Source organism: Cheilinus undulatus, linkage group 11, assembly GCF_018320785.1.
Source record: "Cheilinus undulatus linkage group 11, ASM1832078v1, whole genome shotgun sequence".
Taxonomy (NCBI): domain Eukaryota; kingdom Metazoa; phylum Chordata; class Actinopteri; order Labriformes; family Labridae; genus Cheilinus; species Cheilinus undulatus.
The window spans coordinates 3,977,872-4,005,461 of record NC_054875.1 but is presented as its reverse complement, the minus strand read 5'-3'; the positions used below and the strand labels follow the sequence as shown (position 1 = coordinate 4,005,461).

The 27,590-nt window shown below is 40.9% G+C and overlaps 1 protein-coding gene across 2 annotated transcripts in view; it reads right to left on the bottom strand.

Annotated features, from left to right (window-relative positions):
• Positions 1 to 27,590, bottom strand: part of LOC121517588 (ephrin type-B receptor 2-like) — an 86,634-nt gene that overhangs the window by 18,422 nt on the left and 40,622 nt on the right. For both annotated transcript variants that reach the window (XM_041799472.1, XM_041799473.1), the window contains exons 2-3: positions 15,666 to 15,730; positions 11,858 to 12,542 (exon numbers count right to left, since the gene is read on the bottom strand). In XM_041799472.1, coding sequence (XP_041655406.1) covers positions 11,858 to 12,542; positions 15,666 to 15,730 — 750 coding nt within the window. The remainder of the gene's footprint in view (positions 1 to 11,857; positions 12,543 to 15,665; positions 15,731 to 27,590) is intronic.

Below are 27,590 nucleotides of genomic sequence, written 5' to 3'. Positions count from 1 at the left end.
ATGAACATGGTAAAACTATCAAAGGGAGATGCAACCAGGAGGAATCCAGATCAGATGCCCAAACCACCTCAGCCGTCTCCTTTCAGCTCTACTGTCTCTAAGATTGAACCCAGACATCCACCATCTTATTCCAATCACATGTATTCGCAATCCCATTCTTTCTGTCTTTACCCAGAGATCATGACAGTAGATGAGGGTTGGAACATAGATCAACTGGTAAACTGGAAGCTTTGCCTTCTGCTTCAGCTCCCTCTTCATCACAACACACAGGCACCCGTAGTACTGCTGATACTGCACCAATCCACCGGTCAATCTCACGCTCCATTCTACCCTCGTTTGTAAGCAAAACCTGGAGAAACTTGAACTCCTTCACTTGGAGCAAAGACTCACACCCCACCCCAACATAGAACCATGGCCTCGCCTTGGGGTGCTTATTCAAACATATATGCTGAACGTGCAAAAAGTAATAATGCATAAAAATCAATTTTGCTCCTGTTCACTGACATATCCTGGGCTGTAATAATTCAACACACAAAAAAAATGTACTTTGCATATTTTAAAAATAATTTCCTGTTTTTTCTTTTTTTTTTTTTTACTGCAACATGGTGGCATCATGACATCCAAGGGTTAAAGCCTAAAAAAAAAAAAAAAAAAAAAAAATGTATATTAATAATAAAGTCAGCTGTAGGTGAAAAAACAGCATAATGAAAATAGAAAAAAATCTTAATGTATAATAGTTTAAATAAATATCGTATTAAAAGTGTTTTTTATGCACTTAGCAGCTTGAGTGGGACTTTTATGAAAACAGTCCCCAAGGGTGAAATTACAACACTTTTTAGAGTAAAAACAACTCTGAAAAAGAGTGAATTTTACTCCATATAGACTGGGACCAAATTGAATTTGAGTAAAATTTACTCGGGTAAGTTGAATGTGCACCAGCCGCTTTACACTTAGCTGTAAACCGCCCCATATCCCCGCTAGAGGTCGTCATCTGAGAAGGCTAGCACAATGGTGCCCACACCCAAAATCCTTCACTCACGGCTGCACCTTGAGATCCTGCCCATGGATATCAAAAACAGAATCGGTGAAACGGGAACTCCTGGCCCAACATGCACAGGAATTGTGTGCAACTTTGTGCCAAGAATGCAATAATAAATCTTACTTTGTTCATAACTGGACGCTCATGCTCTCCCAAGAAGCCCTGTGAGAGTAAAGAGCTAGTCCACTGTCCTGGACAGAATCTGGAAGGTTCTGGGGTTCATCAATCCATCAAAGTGATCTTTCCAGCACCCTAGAGCAGTGATTCTCAACCTTGAGGTCAGGACCCCATTGGGGGTCGCAAGACTCTCAGAGGTGGTCTCCAGATTCCCTAAAAACACTAAAAATATTTTTCAAATTCCACTGTTGCCACTTTACACCACTTTTGCCAAATTTTAACCAGTTTTCATCATTTTTCCCACAAGTTTTAACACCTTTTTGCCATTTAAAACTTATTTTTTCCATTTTAAACCCATTCCACTAATTTTTTCTGCCTTTTTTTTCACTTTTAAATCAATTCTTGCCACATAAGCCTAAAGTTGCCTCTGTTGACCCATTATTGCCATTATTAACACAATTTTACCCCTTTTAATGCCCAATTTTTCCAATTTTCACCACAGTTCACTATCTGATATGCCCATTTTTGCTAGTTTGACCAATTTCTGCCAATATTTGCCTACTTTTTCTTTCTCTTTAGCACTCTTTTGCCAGTTTATATTGATTTTTCTAACCATTTCACCAGATTTCCAAACATTGTTGGCAATTTAAAGCCTTTTCAGCCACTTTTTAATTCCCTTTTACCACTATTTATGCACATTTTAGCCACTGTAACACCATCTTTGCCTTCTTTGGCAATTTTTTTTTGCCATTCTTATATAATTTCTGCCACTTTTAACCCATTTATGGTACTTTCAAGAACAAATTTCACCATCTTTTCCACTTTTTTTTGCCATTATGGACCCATCTTTTCAATTTATAACTCATTTAAATTCTTTTCTTTTTTTTTTCTTTTTTTACAGAAAAGATTTACATTTTTAAGAAGGCTTTATTCTGCACAAATGATTTAAAAAGAAACTTGTTTCATTGAAAAGAGTGGTTATTTTTTTAGGTGAAATATAAATTATGGATATCACAGTTTTACCTAACAGTGGACCATGATTTTGCTGACCTTCACGGACCCCCAGTTTGACTGGGCCCCAGAAACCTCTCCCCTTTTTCCCCTCTTATGGATGGCCGTGTCTGCACACGACTATTCTTGAATGTGCATGGCTGTGTTCAGTTACCTTTAGGTACAGTGGGGGTCTCCGGTTTCTGGCACCTTTATTTTGGGGGTCATGGGCTGAAAAGGAACCCCTGCTCTAGAGTAAACTTTAGTGTAGTTTGATACTCCGATAACCGGAGCACACTCATTCACAAATGTGAACAAACCAAACGGAAAAGCAAAAGGAGAGCGATGGCGTTGGTGCTGTGAGGGAAAGTCTGTCAAACTCTGGCAACAACATCCCTGCATTTATGATGATGTCGAGGGATGACAGCCAGGGCATCACATGAGAGTTGTTGATGAGGAACACAGTGGGATACTGCTGTTAGCTTTAGCATCAATCTATTCATCATCACGTCTGGACAGAAATGAAGCATAGTACAGTAAATACAGTACGTTTATTTACAGCCTTCTGTCTGGGTGTGGTTTAGCCCCGCCCCTCTTCCTTCAGTGACTAATCACATCCCTCCTTCTAGTCCGCCATATTCTCAGTGAGGTAGGAGCTGACTTTACGGCTCTGTGGTCGTCTAATCCAGTGGTTCTCAATGTCGGGGTCGGAACCACTTTGGGGGTCGTGAGACACGGGGAGGGGGTCGCCAGATGCCTTTAAGACACTAAGAATATTGCTTCTTGATGCTTCTTTTTATCCTTTCTCTGCCACTTCACACCAAATTTGCCACATTTTAACCCATTTTCATCACTTTTTCTAGCCCAATTTTGCCCCTTTAAATACATTTTTGCTACATTACTCAAATTTCTGCCACTTTTTAATCAAATTTCAACACTTTTTCTGCACAGTTTTTGTACTTTCAAGACATTTTTGTCAATTTAAACTCTTTCCACCACTTTTCCCACCTAATGTTGCCTCTGTTGAACCATTATCTGCACTTTTACACCACATTTTATGCTTATTTTTGCCAATTTAACCACATTTCACTATTTTTCATGCCCTTTTGTGCCAGTTTAAATGAATTTTTCCCTCTTTTAATCCCATTTCACCACCTTTTCAAGTCAAAATTGACCCTTTTTACCCCTTTTTATTCTGCCTTGATAACAGTAGCTTCTAGTCAGGTAAAAAATTAGCTGTGGTTATCACAGATTAATATAATAATGGACCATGATTTTGCTGACTTCATGGCTGGGCCTCAGAAAGCCCTTTATCCCCCCTTACGGACGGCCGTGTCTGCACACGACTATTCTTGTGCAGGGCTGTTTTCAGCCACCTTCAGGTACAGTGGGGGTCCCCGGTCTCTGGCACCTTTATTTTGGGGGTCACGGGCTGAAAAGGTTGAGAACCCCTGGTCTAATCTGACACAGTGACCATCATAACAAACACGTTGTCTAGTCTGACCTCTTCTCTGGTCTGAATAAAATGAGAGGGTGCCATCTGTAAACACCCCTGCAACAGAATTAATTTTACATGAATCTCATCGTCTGTGCTCTGATTTTCCAGGACATCATCCCAGCTTCAGCCCTCAGATCTTTCTAACATATTTAAATGTGTGTTTATTTTATAAAATGCTCAGCAGACATTTATGAATGGATTTATTCAGACTGTAACCTTCCAGGTCAGTGAGCCTAATTTTAAATAAATTAACTTTATCTAACCCTTTTAAATCAATCTTATGTTAAATCTTAATTGCAAACACAGAGAAGACGGTCCTGCAGAGATGGTTTCCAGCTCCTCCAAGGCTTTGGTTTGCGTGCTCTGCTTTAACATTTCCATAAAGGATGACTGAGCCTTTAATGCTGCTGTTTGACATATTGTCACATTAAGAGAGCAGGGAGGCTCTGAAATCAAGATAATGGGTCTGCTCTCTGCAGCGCTGGGTATTTTTAATCCTGATACATTTCTGAAAATAATTACAGGACCCTTTGGGCAATTAATGTTTATGCATATAAGGATATGAAGCATCATTAGCAGGAAAATTTCCTTTAATGTAGAGGTCCTGATCATGCTGAAAGACTGATTCTGATATGACTGATTATCTTACAGACGTAGAAGAAGGTTTAAACGGTCAGTACCTGTGCTTTCTTTTTGGTACCATGTCAACCCTAATCGCTATAAGTGCTTTTCTGCTTGTGCAGTTGAACACAACATGAATGCACACACCCAAACCAAAAAAAAAAAAAAAACATGCAATAGAAATGCACAACAGAAGCCAGCCAGACTGATAAGTGCAAACAGTTACAGATTCAAACTAGAAAAGCACTCGGAGAGTGCAGACCTCCGCCGTTAGCCCTATCTCCCAATAGTGAAGAATCCTTTAAAAAATACCTGGATCTGTTCCCATGTGCCCCCCCACCACAGCATTCGCCGATTACTCCCCCCCAGTGAGGTGGACACGCGGTGAAGCAAAGCATTAGCTACACTACGTGTGGACTGTCATGATGGAAGCATTGCCTACTGGAGCCAACAGATGCACTGACAGTCTCACCCATGGTCTCACTGGACAACTGGAAGTCATGGCAGAGGGTGACTATTCTTCTATTCCTCCCAGCAGTGTGAGTATTCTCGCTACAATTCACTGTCTTTCTCTCTGCTACGCTCCGACTCATCTATTCGACCGGGCGTGCATCTTTTAAACTCTATAAACTCCAAAACTTTGAATAGAAACACACCCAAAATTCTACTGGGATTGAAGTTACTCATGTCCACCATCTCCTGGTGTAAAGTGGTAACAGGGCAGACCTTCGCCATTAGCCCTATCTCCCAATAGTACAGAATCCTTAAAGAAATTCCTGAATCCAGACGGTGATCTGGATCAGTCCCAAAATCTAATCAGTTCATCCTAATGCCATTTCTGACATTTCTTGAAAATTTAATCAAAATCTGTCCCTGACTTTTTGAGTTATGTTGCTAACAAACTAACAAGCAAACCTGATCACGTAACCTCCCTGGCAGAGGTAATAAACACACAAGAACCCACAATGCATTTGTGTTTTTGTGTCTTGGACTTGTGTTTGCCTTAACTCAGTTAAGAATCAGAATCAGAATCAGATTTTTCTGACTCTGGGGGGGATTGTGGACAGGCCTGGGGCACATAATTTTGTTAAAAAAGCCTGAAAAAGTAACCTTGCAAAGCAGATGGATACGCCCGTTTCCTTGTTTTTCACTGGCAAATCCATCTTGCAAAGCTCCTATCTGAACCGTTTTGGCCTGGTTAGAAAGTGACAGGACCAATCAGCGACGAGGGGCAGTACTTTCAGGCGCAGCAGAGTCGTGACGTAGTTATGGAGGAAAAGATTAGCGTGGATGCTGCTAAAGCGTTTTCCAAAACGACAAAAGTCGAGTACTGACATGTCTATAGTCGCCATGTTTCACATTATTCCTCAGTAGCTGCACACGCGCAGCTAGATAGCGGCTACATCACGTGTTTTGTTGCTCTGATTGGCCCGTACAGACGTGACAGACAGAACGTTAACCCAATCACACTCCGAGTTTTTTTCAAATCCTCTGCCTTTTCTCAAATGTTTCCTATTGAAGCTGGCATGTCAGGTTACTGAAAAAGTGTATTTTGCATTGTCTGTGACCTCTGATTGTCATTGAACATTGTACAATAAAGTTTGCAATACTACTCCTAAAACAAGGACAATATAGAAGAAGAATAACAAATGGAGCTGGAAAAAGATCCAAAAGTCTAGTGCATTCAATGCAATCTACACTGCAATGTAATTTTAAAAAACAGGGTAAATATAAACAGAATATTGCACATGGATATTGAGTCATATCGCATCAGCTGTACAGCACGAGATGATAAGACGTGCATCTTTTAAACAACTATAAAACTGCATTCAAGTCACTGAATATGAACTTTTAGGGATATCCTTGCAGGGTGAAGATTTTTAAACTCTGTGTCTCTCACTGTGCTCAGATACCAAGCACAAACAATTGGAAACATCTAGATCCCTTCATTTATTCTGTTAAACCAGCCCAAAATGTCAAATTTGGACAGCATAACTTCTTGAAGAATAAAATTTTTAACCATCCTTCCATTCATTTTCTCTGTGAGAGATAACCGTGTCATCAGGGTTTGATTCTGGTCAGTAACTCCTCCATAAAACATGAAAACTAATCTTCAGACATCTGTCTGAGCAGAAATAAACAGAGCTAAATTCCGCACTAGTCTTTGAAGGTCTTGGCCTGTAGGTTTGATTTGGCTGATTGATGTAAAGCTGACTGCATGGTTCATGGTTAGGATTCATCCGTTGGTCATGGAGTTACTGATTTAATTGGGGGAGCGTACGAGGACTGTCAGGACACATCAGCGTCCCGTCTACCTCCAAAAGAGAGGAGAAAGATGAGCGTACGTGGGCGTTAGCATGTGTGCCTGCTGGCAGACTTCAGTACAGTTAGCTTTAGAGTGACAGAAGTGAAGAGTCTGTCACCAATTAGTCCTGACTGATGGCAGGTTGGGTGATGTTCTGCTTCAGTTTTCAGAGGACTACACTTATTCTCAGTGACCTTAACATGGAGAAGAAGAGGGATGGGTACACCGTACATTTTAAATTTAACACTCCATTAGCAGTGTTAAGACCAGCAGTTATAGTATTCATTATTGATGCAATAGTTCCAAAAGAAAATGAACTTTCAGTTCACTGTCTCTGCAGAAAAAGGGGGGGGGGCTACCAATGCCTATGCATAGAGAGTATATAAACACCGGGTTGTGTTTGAGTTCCTGCTGCAACAGCTTTGCCATGCATGGTATTTTAGATTGCAGATGCAAAGCCAATTGTCTATCTACTAACATCAACGCTAATATTTATATGACTAATGATAGAGGATATTAACCCATCATTTCCTGCAGCACTTGGTCCGGGCCACAGTTTTACTCTGACCAATGCTGCACAGAGTAGCATGATCATGAAATCACTAACTTACAGGAATGAAGAAAATGCTACTTTGCCTGCATAGAGCAGATCTGCTGATCATTATCTTCCTGTTTTTGTGATTTTAACTCATTGAGTGCCATTGATGGTGCCATTGATTGGTGTTTTCAGAGTCATAGTACAAAATATTCTATGGGTCCTGAAAGATGACTCAAAATGGCCAAAAATGCTGGCACAAGCCACTTTCTATTTTATAAAAGGGCTGGCACTCAATGAGTTAATATTTACAGCTTCCAATTACGTAACTGGCACTGAGGGCAAAAAGAGCTTAGGACAGTATCAGAGACTGTTCATCACTACTTAACGCTGCAGCACCAGATGTTCATTCTCCATCTTTCTAAAAAAACAAACAGACCCTCACAAAGGGAAAACAATATGATGGTTAGCAGTCAAGCTAGCAGTAATAAATGGATTAAAATGGATTAAAAGACATTCAGTATTGGGTTTAACATGGTATAGGCATCAGGACGTATAGGAATAGGTTTTAGGGTGCTTTCACAATAGGCCCAGTTGTTTCGCGTAATTCCTCCCCCTCCCCCTTCCTCCACTGGCTTGCTTTCACACTAGCAACATCGAACCGTGCCCGGGCCCACTTGCGTATTTACTCAGTTTGAAACAGCAGGTGGTGGTATGCACGTAACTGGTTTACAACCCCGCAAAGGAGGAGAAAGAAGAAGAAGCTACCATGGCAACAACCGGAGTCATGACCTGAGTGAAGATTGTTTTTGTTTTGACCCGGCAAAAAGTCCATCCTGCAGCCATGGATGATTTAAAATCACTTTTTAAGAAGCCAGCAACTTCGCTCTTCGTATCTGCACATCTACTACAGCTCAGAGGATTAAATGAGCTCGCGCTGCACAGATACAGCGGTTTTTCAGATGACGGGAGACTTTTGTTGCCTTTGCACCTCCTCTCACTGACCCCAACTTGTGTTCATCTGTAAGGTGAGTCACAACAGACTGTTTATTGACTGGATTCTAATGATTCCTGCTTTTATTGAGGAAAAATGTGAATAAATTGCCACGCTGTGTAAAGAAATTTTGATTTTACGATGACGTCATAAAGCTGATACGATGCTCTGTCCCATATCTGAGCACGGTTGCATTCACATCTCAAACTGAACAGTGCCAGAGTCCACTTGAATCGCGCCCGAGCCCAACTCCCCAAGTGGGCCCGGGCCCGGTGCCCGGGCGCGGTTCGTTTGCATTCACACTACCCAAACGAACCGGACTTTGGGCTCAAGTGCACTTGGATCAGGGACCGGGCCCCTAGAGTGAAAGCACCCATAATCAACATGATTTAGTGACCCAGATGGCAAAACAACATGAGTGAGGAAAGGCTAGTATCTTTATTTGGTGCTTCATTTAGATCAATTAATAGGTAATACTTTATTGATTCCCAGATTTATCCCCAGTAAAATACAATAGAATCAATTAAAGTGGCACGTGTTTGTGCAAAGTGGCATGGTGCACTGATTGGCAGTAAATTATATAGACAGCAATGGAATGATACAAACAAGGGGTTAATGTTCCAATGAGAATACACTGTTTAACACCTGATATTCTATTTTCACACATTTAAATGGGTTGAAACTATTCTTTAACACCTCTTTCTCCTCCTCCTCCTCTCCTTTCATGACTCTGTTAACATGAATATTAATTTTTTTAAAAACTAGCGTGTTCTTGTTGCTATTATTTCAGGGGTGCTGATGGTAATTTAGGAGTGCTGCAGGTTGAGCATCACTGAGCATCCCACGTGACTGACAGAGTGCGTCCAGGCTCACAGACGTGATCTTCTGTGTCAAAAGTCTTCTTAAAAAGACGCTGAGGATCACATCCTGGACCACACGTCATTGGACGCATCCGACTCGTAAAGCTTAATCCCACGATGCACTGCACGGATAAATCAGCGGCTTGAGGCCTGAGAGAGTGTGGTTAGAAAATCCTCTGACCTTCATCTGCAGACCATCATACCATGTTTTGTCCTGTGTTTGTGTGTCAAAGAGGATCATGTCACATGTAAAGTCCATGCTCAGCCAAGACACACTATAGGATCTGATCAGGATTAATGTTATAGATCAGATAGAGGATTTACAGAGCAGCGTGCACATCTGGCAGGCATGCACGACAAGATCTCCATTTTAAAGAGAATCTGAATAATTTCTCTGCTCATAAAACAACAAAAGTGTGTCAGATATTATAAATGAGAGCAGCTGCTGGAGAAAGAGTTCCTCTTTTCCAGATACATTTACATGATCTTATTTACATACAGGATGAAAAACAATGTGTTGACTTCAGCCTCTTCCTTCATAAAGGACCCCTGGGACATTTTAAAGATCATTATCGTTGTTTGTGTCACATTCCCACATCATTTTAGCATGGAGAATCCACTGAAAAGAGCATCCTGCTATCCTTCACACGTTTCCAAATACCAAAGCCTGGTCTCGGCCAGTTCTGCACAAACACACAAGAAACCCTTCAGTCCTGATTATCAGCTCGGGTCAGTGGTCTCAGCAGATGGACGGGTCAAACAAGGCTGGACTTTAACCTCAGAGAGTGGCGCTGAGTCCCATGTGAAACCAAACGTCTGCAGTGGCTTTTAGTTCTTATCCATATTTTCTCATGTTTTACCTTTTATGCTCGATTAACAAGACTGATCTGTTCTAACAAAGAGATAAAAACTGAGAAAACAGGTTCTACCTGGAGCACCAAGTCCGGTGACCAAACTCTGCTATGCAAAAACCTGTGATGTAGACTCATCAGACCTCAGCATGGTCTCTCAAGAGCCACAATCTAAGTGGTTAAAGTTGGAAAAAATGGGATAAAGTTAAAGCTGGGCAATTACATTAAACTGCAATATGAACTGCTGCAATTTAAAAATCGAAAAAGTTGCAATATTTCTCTAACCTGAAATGTGTTAGATTACCAGTTTCATACTTTTTTGCTTGAGAGATTTTATGGACATAATGCAAATATTTCAGTTTTTTAGGGTAAGAATCCCCTAATGAATGTTTTTCTGATTTAAAACGAGATCAAAATAAAAATGATCATCCTCTTTAACATGGCAATTGATATCAATTTTGCAATATGAGCCAAAATAATCACAATTGGATATTTGTTTTAAATTTCCTTGCCCCAGTGTATAATTTTCCAAAAGTGGTTTAAATTATTATATGTAATAATTTCTTTCTTGTCTTCATTAAAAACATTTAAGATGAGTAAACTAAAAACAATTGCATCTTAAATCCCAATTGAAATATTGGGGAAACAAATCCAGTTAGATTATTTTCGCAAATCATTCAGCCCTAGATAAAATGGCATTAAAAATAAGTTAAAGGTGGAAAAAAGTTAAAAAGCAGCAAAAAGGGGCAAAAATTAGCAAAAAGGGGGAAAGCAGGAATAAAATGGCAAAAACTGTAAATAAAGAAAAAAGAAAAAATGAGGAGCAAAAGTGGCAAAAAAGGGCAGCAAGTGGCAAAGCTTGGTGAAAAATTACCCGAAAAAAGTTACAGGTGACAAAAATGGTCAAAAAAGGGACTAAACAGGCAAGTGTCAAAAGCAGGCTTAAAGCAGTGAAAATGGATTAAAACTGGCAAAAAAATGCAAATAAGGACAATGGAAATATACAGGCAAAAAAATAAAGGTTGCCAAAGCCAACTGAAACAAACTGATTAATGTGACTTGCAATGGATAATTCTCACTCCAGACAATGCCGCAATTTGGTTTTGCGGAACACCAGCTTGAAGATGCCCTATCGCACAGGCCCTATCCAGATCAGTCCAAGGTGACATGCCGATTCTTGGAGCAGACATCTACTGACCACTGTAGCAGGGCCCATGCTCACAGGTGCTGCCAATCTGGTGCCAGTCAAGCACCTGATTGGCAGCACCTGGGGGTAGCAGAAGCTCAAAACAAGAGTCAAAAGCAACAGCAAAATAAGCTGTTTGGCAATAGCAAAGATTTGGCAAATTTTTCATGGGCACAACCCACATACTCAACTCTGCTGTTCATCCCACAAATGCATGATCTTTACAAATGTGGCTCCATTTAAAAGGGTAATAAACAGGCTTTCCAATGGTATAAGATTTATTACCCAGAAGCATTGTTACAACAAAGAAATAATCTACCAAACACAATTTCCATACTTAATGTGCTAAGTTTAGTTAGCCTGAATCACTACTGCAGGATTAAGATTTTTATTTGATCATATCTTAGCCTGAAACTCACTGCATTTATTCAGAATAACTTCCTGCTTTATTCAAATCCCTAAATATCCATCCATACCGCTTATCCCATTTTGGGTCGCGGGGGGGACTAGTCGCCAGTCAATCGCAGGGCTGACATGTAGAGTCAGAGAACCAGGCACGCTCACACTTAGGGCCAATTTAGAGTAATCAATTAAACTAAAAGCATGTTTGTTGTGCTGGGAGGAAACTGGAGTACACGGAGAGAACCCATGCATGCACGGGGAGAACATGCAAACTCAGCACAGAAAGGCCCTGACCGGGAAGCAAACCAGGCACCTTATTGCTGTGAGGCAACAGCGCTAACCCCTGCGCCACTGTGCAGCCCCATCCCTAAATTTATAACAGAAAACATTCATTTCTAGTAATGTTCAGCCCTATTCACACACTGTAGTGAAGCAGAAACTGCAGCAGTGGCTCCTTACCTCTGCAGACCGTCCCATTATCCACCGCCTCGTACCCGGCTTTGCACATACAGCGTCCAATAGGTACCATCCACTCTCCGTCCCCGTTGCAGTACAGTTTAATGGGAACATCCACCTCCTCCCCATTAGGAACACAAACTCCTCTGGCTGCCACCAGCGATGTGCTCTCAGCTCCAGACAGAGTCTCAGGAAACACGGCTCCGTTCTGGATCACCCTGGGACACTTCCTGTAAAACACTCGGACGGCGATGAGCGACATGCAGGCGCCATAATCCTGAAATGCCAGGTAGAAGCCATTACGGGACACAGGTCCAAAACTGCGAACTTCACTGTTGATCTTCATGATCCGCCCACCCAAATCGACCTGAGAGAAGCTCTCGTCAGCCGCTATCGTGTCCACCTTCACCCAGGGGTTCTCCATCCAGGATGGGGAGGTTTTCGTGGCCGTGTCTGAATCAGACTCGTAGTAATACAGGTTAAAGGTTTCTTTACAGGAGCCGGGGACGTTGGGTATGGAGCTGCAGTCTCGTACTGAGAACTTCATCTGGACGTGGATTCGCTGAGCTCCACGGCGGCGGATGTATTTGGTGCGTACCCAGTTGTTCTGGCTGCTGTCAAAGACGTTGCACACCTGGTATGTTCTGATGGTGTTCATGTTCTCATCGTAGCCGCTGACTTCCTCCCACTGCAAGATGGACAGAAAACACCAATCAGAGAGTTAGACAGGCTAAGGGATTTAATCCTGACTTTAAGAGACCCTCTACCAATATTACCATAGTTTGCAGTGTGAGGCGTGTTAAAAGTGACTTTTCCCTATCTGACCAGCTCAGAGGACAACTGGAGCCGCTGTTAAAATCTTAATTATTAAACACATTCAATATTTATGATCAGAAATCCTGTTGTTTTGGGGGCCTCTGAGGACAGCCGAGCATGCATGAGCAGGATTGAAACATTGGACCCATCCTTAGATGTGGCAGGTGGCTCATTAGCCACATTAAGCTTGTTTACTCATCAGCTGTGTCAATAATTGGTCCTTAATAACTTTACAGTGAATAGGTCATTTTCAGTGGTGTGCAAATCCTGACTGAGCACAGTTATTTCCTATATAATCATCTCATTGTAGCCCACAATACATTGGAAAGGGTAAGGAACAATTGATGGTCATTTGCCCGGCAATATTTACCGTCATGCTTCACGGTTCAAGGCTTTAACAAGCAGAAGGTTATGTTTGACTGCCCCTCAGTTATACAGCAACCATGAATGCAGAGTACAGCAACACAGAGAGCTTTATATTATGAGGCATTCAGTAAAAGGCTAAAGAATTAAAACAATGGAATTGTTTTCTACCTTCCCCATTTCTTATTTTTGACATATTTGTCACACTTAAATGTTTCAGATCATTAAATTAATTTAAATTTTAGCCAAATGTAACCAAAGTGAAAACAGATTGCAGTTTTTAAATGATGATTCAATGTAAAAGGTCATCAAAAACCAACCTGGCCCTATGTGAAAAAGCCATTGTCCCACTCTGTTAAATCATGAATTAACTTTGATTAACCACATTTTTTTGGAAAGCTGAGTTCAACTTCACCATCCATTCCCAGACCCGCTGAATCCAGAAATCCCTTAAATAGAATCTGTCTGACAAAGTGAAGTAGGCTACAAGATCTCAAAAAACAACTCATCATGGTAAGGATGGAGTTGCTTAACATTCCAAGGCCTTGGGACTCCAGCCATTCACGGTGAGAGCCATTGTCCACAAATGGGGAAAGCTTCGAACAGTGGTGAACCTTCCCAGGAGTGTCCCACCTACCAAAATGACTCCAAGAGCGCATGGACAACTCATCCAGGAGGTCCCAAAAGAACCCAGAACAAAATCTAAAGACCTGCAGGCCTCACTGACTCAGTTAAGGTCAGAGTTCATGATTCAACAATCAGAAAGAGACTGGGTAACAATGGCATCATGGGAGAGTTCGACGGACATAAACACTGCTGACCAAAAGAACACAAAGGCTCATCTCACATTTGATTAAAAACATCCTGATGATCCCTGAGACTTCTGGGAAAATATTCTGAGGACTGACAAGACAAACGTTCTGGAAGGTGTGTGTCTCGCTCCATCTGGAGTTAAACTAACAGCATTTCATCAAAAGAACATCAGATCAACAGTTAGATATGGTGGAGCAAGCATTTGTGATAACTGTCAATGAGTCTTTCACATCACTGTGGAGGAATTTTGCCCCACTCTTCTATGCAGCCACATTGGAGGGTTTTCCAGCATGAACAGCCTGTTAAAGGCCATGCCACAGCATCTCAATCAGATTTAAGTCCAGACTTTGACTAGACCACTCCAAAACCCTCACCTGGTTTTATTAAGCCATTCAGAGGTGGACTTGCTGGAGTGTTCGGGATCATTGTGCTGCTGCGTGACCCAAGTGTGTTCGAGCTTGAGGTCATGAACTGATGGTCAGACAATCTGCTTAAGGATTTTCTGCTAGAGAGCAGAATTCATGGCTCCACGTGGTCTAGGTCCTGAAGCAGCAAGCAGCTCCAGACCATCACAGTACCACCACCATGTTTGACTGTTGGTGGGATGTTCTTTTGGGTTTGTTTTCCTTCAGATGGAACCAAAAGTTCATATTTTGTCCTGCCAGTCCACAAAATATTTTCCAAGAAGTCTTGGGGATCATCAGGATGTTTTTAGTCAAATGTGAGACGAGCCTTTGTGTTCTTTTTGGTCAGCAGTGGTTTTGTCCTTGAAACTCTCCCATGATGCCATTATTGCCCAGTCTCTTTCTGATTGTTGAATCATCTGACCTTGGACCTGACCTTAATTGAGTCAGTGAGGCCTGCAGGTCTTTAGATGTTGTTCTGGGTTCTTTTAAGACCTCCTGGATGAGTCGTCCATGAGCTCGTCTTGGTAGGCTAAACACTTCTGGGAAGGCTCACCACTGTTCCAAGTTTTCCCCATTTGTGGATAATGGCTCTCACTGTGGTTAGCTGGAATCCCAAGGCCTTAGAAATGTCCTGGTAACACTTTCAAAAATGACCTCATCAGTTCCTGAATAGTTTTAGAAGGCACCTTGGCATGTTGCTTTTTGAGATCTTTGGAATTTCTAAATGTAGCAAAAAGATAAATAATTCGTATTGTAAGGTATTTTATTAATTTATGTCCTTTTTGAAGTAACATTGGAAGAAAATATTCCTGTTCGCTTATTCATGCTGCCATGTCTGTTAAAATAAATACCATATCTGTTTAAAGTAACTAAACAGCACAAACATGAATTTATACATGAGTATGCTAAAATAAAAACTGCTCCACATTTGTCTGAGCAAATGACTCGAGATGTTTTGCACTGCTAAACCAACATTGCTTCTGTCTGGGCTAGAATAAGTCGACACAGAGCAGACAGTAGCGTTTTAAGTGTTCAAACATGAAGCTCAATATGTGCTGCTATTTTCCAGGGCAGTCTGTTGGAGGTTTGTGTTGTGGACGAACCTCCTGAGTGATGTGACATGTACATTAAGCTGTCCCCTCTTATATAAACCACATATCTCAGCATCGATTATTTATGTCTGTGCTCTATGATGTACAGAACATCTAGATCATGCAAACAGACATGTCTGGCTTGGGCTGCTGGCCATGTTTCAGATGTCTGGGAGTTAGCAGTTATAGCGAAAAGGCTTAGCTTTGTCAAAATAAACCTTTAAAGCCTAAATATAGCATGCATTCAGAAACTGTTAAAAAACGAAAGTCCTTCAGCATGTTTTAGACCCTGCTCCTGCTGTGTTGGTTTGCTCCACTCACCCCCTGTGACGGGTAGATGGTCCAGCCCAGTTCTGCTGTTGCTGTTGTTGAATCCATCAGCACTTCTGCAGAGACACGAGAAGAAAAAAGGTTTTCTTTAAGATCATGATACATAATTCAGACAAAAACAAAATACGTACAAGGTGCAGGACTTTGATTCTGGGCTAACAGAAAACAGGACCAATCAGATCAGAGTCTGCAAAAATACACCAGCCCCCGCTAACGTCAGGAGAAATTATTTTGAAATGACCAAATGTGAAACGTCAGCGGAAAAAGCAGAGGAACTGTAGGATGAAAAGGCTGTTTGTTCAATCAAATAATATAATTTAAGTTATCTTTCAAAAGGAAATCGGTTCATTTATCCTCTGTTAATGAGTGAATGATGGACTGACTATACAAAGCTGTAGCTTTGTAACTGTCATAGCTGTCTAAAAGAGAATCATCCTGCAGAGCTGTCTCTAGGTTTTCTGCTGTGTTAGGCGACTGCCTGTGCATCAGGCGTAACGTCAGCAAAAATAAACTGAAACATGCAGTTCCAGACTAATAATATTGAGAATGAGTGAATAGAGCTGAAAGGCTATGCATATAGACATAGTCCAACATTTTTGAAAGGCTCAGACCCGTGGGGAGAATTTCCAAAAAATAAAACAACCAGAATCAGGCAGAAAATACAACAGAGGACAACCTCAGAGTCATCATTATAGTTATTAGAGGTATAAAGTTCAACCAATCAGAATCAGCGATGGTAGTGTTATCCAATTTCAGTCAGGACAGATGATTTGTGTTTGTAAATCTTTGTCTTCATTAGCACAATCCTACACTGAAAATATGAACAGCACATTATCCTGCCTTTCCTGTGCCTACAATGAAAGCCTGCATGCTTTAACAACAACAGAATTGCATCGTTTAAGGCAGAAGCAGAATAAAGGAGGAGCTGGGGTGGAGGAGGGTTGCAAAAGAGCTTGCAGAGGGAGAAGCAAAGCAGACTAGAGCAGTTTAAATATGGCAGCATGAGTGCAGTCAGCTAATAGTGTGCATACAGTGAATCAGCTGGCCGTCAGCTCATTAGGGCTTCTGTGAGATCAGCTGATCTCAATTTTATGGCAGCACTAGACTGCATGATATACGTTTGATTTCTGCTGTAAAACATACTTAAGCATTCCTCAATCATCTGCATGCCTCTGACTCTGCTATCACATCCCTCCTCTCCAAACCCCTCCATGTTTAACTTCTGTCTGCCTAAATAAAGGAACCACTGGGGCTTGATAGAGAGTTACGAGTAGGGCTGGGCAATTAATCACAAATTAGACTAAATCGCAATATGGCATGCTGCAATATTCAAATCACTGACAGTGCAATATTTTTTTAACCTGAAAAGTGTCAAAATACCAGTTTGTTACAATATTTTTTTTCTTTTTTTATGCTTTAAATTAGTGTTACTCAACCCTGCTCAACCAAAGAGCCAAATAGTTGAAAAACACCTTTGCAAGAGCCACAATCTAAGTGGGGAAAAGTGGCAAAAACGGCTTGAAGTAGCAATAGAAATAAGTTCAAGGTGGCAAAAGTGGTCAAAAAGCAACCAAAATGGGTAAAAAGGGGCGAAAATGGGGAGGAAAAGTGGAAAAAGGGTCAGAAAGTAGCAAAAATGGGTGAGAAGTGAGAAAAAAATGAGTTACACTTGGCATAAAATGGTCAAAAAGTTGCAAAACTGTGAAAAAAAAATGAGTGAAAAGTGACTAAAATGGGCAAAAAGCAGTCAAGATTGGCTAAAATGGGCACAAACTAGGAGAAAGTGGTGTTTAATGACAAAAGGGAGCCTAAATGGGTGAAAATGCAGAGAAAAGGGGCAACAAATTGGATAAAAGTGGCAAAAATGGGTAAAAAGTTGCAAAAAAGTGTCAAAAGGGGCAAAAAGTAGGGGAAAAGTTGTATTAAATGGCAAGAGATAGCCCTAATAGGCAAAAATGGGATAAAAGTGGCAAAAATGGGCAAAACAGTAGGAAAAAAGTGGTTTTCAAAGGCAAAAGTTTGCTTAAATGGGTTAAAAGTGGAAAAAAGTGTGAAAAGGGGCAAAAAAGCCCCCCTTATTTAAGGTTTTCTGGGGGAATTATATTTAAAATGAAGACATAAAAGAGCCACATGTGGCTCTAGAGGCACGCGTTGAGTATCACTACTTAATACGTTATTCAAACCTTCAAGTATCTTTATTTTATTTTATTTTTTACAAAAATCTTACTTTTCTTGCTCATGCATTTATTTTTCTTCATCAAAATGAGAATATGAGAAATGATCATCCCCTTCAATAAAGCAACTGATATTAAAATTGCTATATGAGCCAAAATGGTAGTAAGATATTTAAATTTAGCCCTAGTTTAACTTATCTAATAATGGACTTGTTATAATATAGAATGATTTCTTGCTCATGTTTGCTGAACAACAGAGAAAAATGAGGAACCTAAATAATCGCGTTTCAAATCGCAATCGCAATATTGCAGGAAAAAATTGCAATTAGATTATTTTTGCATATTGTTCAGCCCTCGTTACAAGGAGATGGTTCCTCCACCCGGGGTCTTGACTGCTCTGGTTTCCTCACAGCTCTTGCCAGTCGATCATCTATCCCGTCATTCCCACGTCACTCCATCTCTCCATCCCTCGGCTCTTACAATCATCTCTCCACCCAAACTTCTGTCGTGATCAAAGCTAAGAGAGTGTTTTTTTAGAGTGGTTTTTGTTTGTGATCCAGGCTTGATGTCACAGATATTACTGCATCAGTCCTCAGAGGCCTGGATCAGTAAAAATACAACACAAATCAGTGCTGCACTGACTTTAATGTTATGCTATGGTATGTTAAAGTTGTCTTGTAAGCCCAGAAAGTGCTCCTTCATGTGCATTTTTTTTAAACTGTGCAGTGTTTCTGCAGGACGATAAACCTTCCAGCATCTTTTACTCCAGTCTTGTATCAAATCCTCTTTTCGCACCAGTTCCTGGTCCTACCTACGCGGCCCTTTGCATTTTTCAAACTGCTCTAATTTTGCTCTGAGACTCTGCATGGAGCAGAACATCCTGACAGCCTCTCCGCTCGCCTGGAGGCTTCTTGCTCTCTCTGACACTACAGCAGTAAGCCTCTGAGTGAGGTTATAATCTCCATGCCATCCCCCCACCACCATGTCGGGTGAAACCATGCTGCTAGGGCTGAGTATCCCACACATGTTCAATTATTCACACCGTCCTCAGAGTCGGCTGTGGCTGCTGAGTAAAGCCCTCTCCTTTAGTGGTTTTAGAGAGACGCTGATAAACTGGAGGTTATAGAGAAGCTAAACATGCTCAAAAGGCGAAAATGCACTGATAATAACAAGAATTTAAAGTTTGTTTCACATGCAACCTGCTCGCTTTAAAGAGTTTCTGCTCAAAAGTACAAACAAAGCAGAGAAAATCATTCCAGACTTTCAAATCAAAGCATCAAATCTGTTACTACTAAGGACATTTGCATTATTTGTCACTTCCTGAGTTCTTTTTTTCTGCATATTGGTGAGACTTAAATGTTTTAGATCATCAAACACATTTTACATTATGATTTTATTAATTTAGGGAAAAAAGCCATCCAAACCTACCTGGTTTGATATAAAAATGTCATTCCCCCTTGTTAAATCATGAATTAACTGTGATTAACCACACTTTTAAGGAAAGCTGATTTCAATTTCATTATCCACACCCAGACCTGATTACTGCCAGACCTGGTGGATCCAGAAATCCCTTAAATAGAACCAACCACAGTGAGAGCTATTATCCACAAATTAGAAAACAGTGGAACAGTGGCAAACCTTGCAAGGAGTGGCCCAACATTACTTAGGCTTTTTGAGCACCATTACCCACGAATTGGAAAAACTTGGAACAGTGCTGAACCTTGTAAGGAGTGACCCAACATTACTAAGGCTTTGGGACTCCAGCCAACCACTGTGAGGGCCATTATCCACAGATGGGGAAAACTTGGAACAGTGGTGAACCTTCCCAGAAGTGGCTGGCCTACTAAAATGCAGGCCTTACTTGACTCAGCTAAGGTCAGAGTTCATGATTCAGCGATTTAAAAGGGAATAAAAGAGGTATGGTGGTGTTGAGGACCCACACTGGATACTTGAACTACTTCTTTTAGATTCTTAAAAAAATCCATATTGATCAACCTGCTTTGTGGAGATGATACAGATAGAGCAGACACTTTGAACACTCTTCTTCCAGTTCTTTTTCATTAATAATGTGAACTCTGTCACATCTAATCCCATCACTTTTTGTGAGAGCAACACCACAGCTGCCTGGAGGAGTAAGTGTCTAAAAGGGCCCTAAATTTATTCTTGTTCAACCTCGTCCAGACTCCGACGGCATATGTTCAGGATACTGAGCTGCTAGGCAGAGATCAGGGCAGTGAGATTAGGAAGAGGAGCCTCTAAGAGCAGAGTCTTCATATTCAGAACAGAAGAACCAGAGAGAGAGAGGTAAGACATGGATGGGAAACACTTTTGCTCATGTTAGCTCTCAATAACCATCATGTCTTTAATACTTAAAGTCCCATGTTTCAGGCTTAACATTCACACCTGCAGTAAGATAAGATGATGTTTATAGGGATGCACACTGTTGGATTTTTATTAAAAATCTAACATGCCAATATTTCTAAATCCATTTTAGTTGATACTGAAACCCATACTGATGAATGCACACCAAGTGTCTCCAGTTCAAGGACAGGCTGAGCCAAGTAGAGTGGGCAAAGTCGACTGTCTGGTAGTTGTTTATGTTTGGGGCTTCATTCAAAACATTAAGAGCTCATGATGGGCCTCCTTGATGAAACCTGCGCCTGAGACAACCACCTAAACCTGATGGTACAGTTGTATATTTTGCTATTATTTAAAGCCAATATATCAGCAGAAACTTTCATACCTGCCAGTACTGATATCATGGCAATGACATTGAGCATCCCTAGATGTTTAAAGTCCCTGACCTTGACAAGGATTTTCTGAACATGACAGACTTAAACCAGGACGGGACCACTTGGAAACTTTGGTTCAGTCCCATATCAAACTTGTACCTGTACCCCTTTGGTTTTGAGCGCCCTTCTTGCCCCTTTAAACAAACTTACAAAGGAGTACAGGTGAAACCTTCCTTCATGAAATGAGACAACCCTTCAAGTTCTTGATCGGTCATCCGTCATCACTGACAGCATTTACATCAACTAAGGTTGGCCACACACTGCAGGATTTTAAGCCCGATTTGGGGGAAGATTTTCCTCCCCCGACAACTGTGGGGGCGTATCCCGAGAGAAGCCTCACTGCAAACAACTATTTGTCTGAATAATCCTCGTGTGTGTGGTGTCAACACAATTAACTTACTGTTCCAAACGCGTCGTAACCTCCAAAATCCTGAATCCTAAATTCTAGGTCGTAGTGCCGCTGGCAGAGTACCCACAACAACCAATGAGAGCGAGCAGACAAGGTGGCGTCCCAGCCGGATCATACCTAGTTTCACCGCTCACAACCATAAACACAACTTTAACTAAATTTCGGCTAAGATTTCATCCTGAGTCTTTCCCATGTTTAATGATTTTTGCTGCACCTGTAACGCATGCCAGGGCAGCCTGTTGTGGAGAGACAGCAAGACGGTATCGACAGACATCTGTGTTTTGTTTTTTTCGTAAGTCGTAGGCAGGTTGGCAGGTGTGTGGTCTCCAGTGATTTGACAGTCTGGCTGAGTTGTCTAGTGTGTGCATTCAGAGGGTTAAAGATGAAAAATCTTTGGAAATGTCCTGGAGTCTGTGGTCTCTCATGGTTTTAAAAGTGTTTTAGATTTAAAAAATCATCTAGTGTGTGGCCGGCCTTACATAACTTTCAAATCTTTCCAGTGCATCACTCTGGGAGATTCTCTAAAACCCTTGTATTACAGAGTATCTCTGGAGAGTCGCCGTTTGAATGGCCATACAGACCTAGCACTTGACCCTTCCCCTCTTTCCATCAAGAATCAGGACAGCCTTCTTCATGCATAGCAGTGGCAGGGATCAGGCTGTTAGGGGGAAAGGGTGAAGTGGGATTGAACGTTCTCCTGCTCATCTCTAATTCATATGAGTGTTCTACATTTCTATTAATTTTACAGTAAGACCAGTTAAATTAGTTTCAAGAAAACAAAAGTTGACATGGAGAATGTGTAAATGAGTGAACTCTTGACTAAATTATGCTATAAAGTTTTAACGACTAAAACTGTAAAAAGTAAGAATAACTAAAACTAAAGACTAATATTAGCTACCTTTCAAATTAAGAATGAAAGGAAACTCACTTGTTGTGAGGTTAATCAGGTCATTTATAAGGATGAGAGGGAGCTTGTTGAGGCTGTTTTCAAACCTGATAGTCTGGAGACCCGGTTTAGTTGGCTGAAATAGCAACTTTAATCCACTTTCATGTGGTTTGGTTCGCTTTTATATCACACTTACATCGTCAAATAAACCAAACTATCTGGATAATGTGGAGCAGTTATACATTTGAGGTGATATCATCCCTAACAAACAGCAAAGAAGAAAAAAAGGATGCAGAAGAAGATGAAGATGGCTCATCTATTGGTCAGGTAATAAATCTTCTTTCAGCAGCTTTTTCACCACATAAACACTGGAGCAACAGCAAATTCATGCTGTTTACAGATTTCTGCTTTTGCTTTGGTGTTCATATGCTGTATGTGTTTCACAAGAGGGCCATGATGAGCAGCAAGATGTCCAACATGTTCTTTGCACAAGACAAATGAGTCAGAGGAGGGAGAGAGGCCACTGTTCACTTGTTTGGTCCACACCAGAGTTTGAATGAGCTTTCACGCTAATCCAGACAGAGATCGCTTACAGCAGTTCAGACGGCTAACTGTCCAAACTACGGCCCTGGGGTCAGATGTGGTCATCAGCCCAGTTTTGATTGGCTGGCAGATAATTCTAGAGACATAAATTCAAATATGGCCCACATTTCAACACAAAGCTTGTGCCGGACTGTATTGTACTCCATGAGGGGGTGCTACCATGCTAACTCTGTAAACAAACATCTTGACATGATGTGTTTTTTGGTGACAGCACTGTACATGGTAAACATACTGGCCAACAACTCCTTAACAGATTAGAGCAGCAAATAGCAGCACCAATCATATTCCAGGGGTGGAGCCAGTGGTAGCTAGGGTCAAACAGGACCCCCTGAAATCTGACCGGCATCCACAAAAACCTAGAAATGACTGTCTATTTGCATTGTCAGCCATTAAAGCGAGGATACTGGTTAGTTCAGGTGCTGCCATATTTCAGCTCAGCTACACATGCTAATGGCTAATTGCTCTCATGCTAACGTTAAACTGCTCTATGCTCTGCCGCCTTCTCTGCAAGCTGCTTTTGCAACCCTCCTCCACCCCAGCTCCTCTTTCATTCTGCTTCTGACTTGATCCACGTCATTCAGTTGTCTTTGATGCCTGCTCTGCTCTGGGTTCTTCTGCTGCTTATTTTTGTGTGTGTGGCTGAAATGTGACTGAATCTTAACATTTGAATCTAAAGGCTAGATTTACAATTGCTACTAATGAACACTCCCAGGACGATCAGTAGTTGTGAGGTTAAGCCTTAGATGAAAAGCCTTGGCTGGATGTTTCTTGCTTTCCAAAGTAAGCCTCTAGCTTCTTTTAAGGTTTCAACAAAATAGCTGCTTAAATGGCTTTTCTGTACACTTAATTTTGACTTTTGCCCTCTTCTGTACTCTCACTTAGCCATCAAGCTAACGGTTCTACAACCTGCTGCATCAGCTTTATGACATCAGCTTGTTTTTCTGGTCGCTGGTTACTACGAATGAAATATAACTTTATTGTTCCACCAAACCTGATCATAGCTCACAGATATTTCCGTACCTCTGCTATGTATTCACGCTGTATACAAAGATGATGCCATGTTGTAATTATGGCGGCTCCTGTGCCGGTGTACAGTGCCGGCCTTCAACGCCAGCATCCACTGTTGCATCTAAATGGCCCATTTTTCCGGCTGCTCGCTTCCTGTTAGTATCAGCAGCGATTAATGAGGAGCTGGGAGGGAGCGGCGAGCCAGGTGTCAGAGCCGCCGCTAAACAGGAATAAAGAGGCCATGAGCGCTGACCCGCAACCGATTCCCACAGACTCAGCCAAGAAGGAACAAGGAGGGACAGAGGAGAGCCCCGATCTGAATGTGTCTCTGTGGCTGCAGTCGCGGCGTTTACTCGGCATCTTACAGGCTTCATGAAGGACCAAAAACCTCCTTGTTTAGGTGTTATGCTTTATTATTTAAAGCTGCTTCTTATTCTTCACATAATGTCCAGTATGAAACCCCGACTTTGGTACAAGCAGCAAGCATTACTCCGTCTGAAAACTGAGCTCAAGTGAACAGCTTGACTCTTTCAGTTTGGCCTCATTATCCTGAATATTTACGGTGAAAAAGCTCTCATTAACTGTCCGTACACTACCTACTCAGCCGCAAACAGCAGACAGAAACGGTTAAAGACTCCTCCGTGAACACAGAAGAGCAATTAGTGGCTAAAGGAAGAGAGATTTCCCTCGGGTGAAGAAGAAAATGACACAATAAGGACTTAAATAACCAGCCATCCTGAAAACGCAGCATATTTAGAATTTCACACCACGGATGATGAGGATTATCATTGACAATATTGTCCAACACATCCTTCATGGTTGGTTTCTCTGTTTACTGGCTGTAAAATCCCCAGAATAATGAAAAGAAAAAGTCTTTTTTACAGTAATGAGGCAGCTACAATAACATCATATCAGGCTGCATATGTAAAATGTAGCAATCACAATGTCAGGCTATGCAATTACATGATCACATAAAAGGCTGCTATTATTTTCATATTACACTGAAGTGCTTAAAAGGTTTATTAATCTTCTGCAGTAAGGCCCTATAGTGGAAATATTGCAATCTGATGAAGCACCTTTTGTTCTGTTTTTGGAAAATTTCTGAAAATTTTCAGGTTTTATATTTTTGTGCTGCTTCGCAGTTCTTTAATTTCAAGATTTATTTTAGGACTTTTTATGCCTTAATGACAGCAGAGGACAGAGGATAGAGTCAGACACAGGGACGAGAAAGCCAGGGAGAGACACAGGGTGGAAAAATGTTGAAAAATGCACACTTCAAAACTGTCATTATTCTCTGCGTTTTCCTAAATAACCTCATCATTCAGTTTAAGCACTGTATCATGATTGCAGTTTTTAAATGCAATATTGTCCAGTATGATTGCAATTGCACTCTTTGACCAGAATGTGCAGCACTAGTAAAATGTTCAGTATTAAAAATACAAAACCATACAATACAATAAAATACAATATATATGAGCAACATTTGGGAGCTGCAGAGGGAAAATATGTTCATGTTTCTATTCAGTACTTGGTTATTGCAGCGATCCAGTGTAGTAGATGTATTTGAAAAAAAAAATATTACAGGCATGCAAGATTTTTGGATGAATTTTGAGTAACTGGGCAATTGCAAGCAGCTGTAGCTGATACAGGCTGATATTTAGAACCAATACACACTAATGCTTACATCTGATAAAGGGCAATATATATACTGGAAATATGCTGATTTTTACAGCTGATTTAGACCGATATTTAAAGCCTTTTTAGGCCAACATCTAAAGGCAATGTAGGCCCATTTTTACAGTCCTTTGAGGCTGATATTCAAAACTCTTTTAGGCTGATATAAACAGCTAATATGGGCTGATATTTACAGCTGTTCTATGCTGTAATTGAGAGCCAATACAGGCAGATATTTACATTAGATATAGGACCATATCAAAGCCCTTATAGGAAAATATTTACAGCCTTTTCAGGCTGACATTTACTGCCGATATAGACTGATACTTACATCTGACATAGGCCGATATTTACAGCCAGTTTAGGCCAGTATTTACAGCTGGTATAGGCTGATAATTAGAGCAGATATAGGCCAATACTTGCAGCTGATAAAAGTAAATATTTCGACTGACATGAAGCCGATATTTACAGCTCTTTAGGCCGATTAACAGGTGATACAGGCTGATATTTACAGCAGATGTTGGCCAATATTTATTACTAGTATATCTGTTGCAAATATAGACAGAAATTTTCATGTCTACTTTTCTGATTATTATTAACTTTTAAGCTAACATCTACCAATACTGACATCACATTGATAAGATAGCACATTGCTAATCAATAGTTGTAAAATTGTATAGTTTTTGCATTGACATGTGACTTTAAAATTTCCCACAGCACTGCTAATCTCACCAGGCTCACCAGCGAGCCTCTCATTTGAAAACCATGGCTTTTAGTACTGTACTCAAGACCACACTATCCGAGACCAAGACTTGCCCAAGACAAGAGTGCACCAAGACCAAGACCCCCCTCTTTTGGGGGTCGAGACCAATCAAAACCGAGATAAACTGAGACAGAGACCAAGACCATAAAAATCAATTTTTAAAAATTCGGACAAGGATGAACAGTCTTCAATTCTAATTTTCTTTATAATAAATTTGACCGATAAAAAAAAAAGATGTCTGCAGCTCTTTCAAGCACAACAGGCATTTAAATATGTGAAAATGATTTGTTTCTCTGGATTAGTCAGGTGAATGAGGCCTAAAGTAAGTGTTCAGAGATAGACTGATGTCCAAGTTTTTGCAGCTGTAGCTATTTGTTGTTTGAGCAAGTACTTCTCCTTATTATCACATTATGCTGGTCTGGACCGGTCTTGATGGAAAATCCTGAGTCCAGCCAGTCTGAGACCGGTCTCGAGACCAAGACTGTTCTTGAGTACTACAACACTAATGGCTGTATGCATGACTGTATGCTGCAATTCTTCTTGTTAGGGTTTATTTTTTGACCTTGTGCCTTTAGGACTCCTGAGGAGAGACAGGAAATGAGGGAAGGTGAGGGATCAAATGCACCAAACAGTCCCAGGTCAGAAATCAAAGCAGCAACCAGCGTGTACTTCTGTAAATGATGCACCTGCTGCACCACAGAGCTCAGCTACAACCCTTTATGTTGCCGTTTTATTTAGAAAAAGTCCTACAATAATATCAGTAGTGTTTTTAAATATATATTTATAGTTTCTTGCAAGAGCTTCAATGTTATCACATTTTTTATGTTGCATTATAATGCAACATAAAAAATGTGCATCAATTGTGGTGCAAACTCTGTGTTTTTATGCATTATCTCATGTTTTTGTCTTTATGGCTGCAGAAATAATCAGGGATGCTCCTGGTTGAATAATTCCAATCAATTTAAGACAAAACTCTGAACAGACAAGAATTACAGTTAGTGTATTTCTATTTTTCTAATAACATTAGATGTTAAAATGATCTATTAAAGCATCCTCATCTCCATTTAAAGATACAAATATAATATCCGCTACAGTAGTTATATTCCTGCACAATCTGTGGACAAAATGAAATATTTTTAAGAATGAATTTTTCCATGTGAACTACCAGCCAAATATCTACAGTAACACAAACATGATCTGATAGATCTTCTCTTAGACTCCTGGTCCAGAACTCTAAACATTAACCCAGCCACGATCACACAGAGAGGGAAAGCCAAGAAGACAGGAGTTAATATATTAGTTAATAATAGAGAGCAGCGCTGCAGTTGTGCATCTAAAATGCAGGCGTGCTGCCATTGGCTGGAGCTGCTGCTGATGGGAGCTGGAGCACAGAAACGGGGACAGCGTGGGCTGGAGAGGGCGGGGGTGCATTAGTATATGTTGTCCTCCTTTCGTGACTAGACATTTGTCATGTTAGCTCCTTTGGCCCCTGCAGTTTGAGAACAACTTATGGGATGCAGTATGCTGCAGGAAGCCTCATGACGTACAGGAAGTGTTTACACTAATGGCATGCTGCTGAGATAACCCTGCAGACTTCAGCGCTCTAA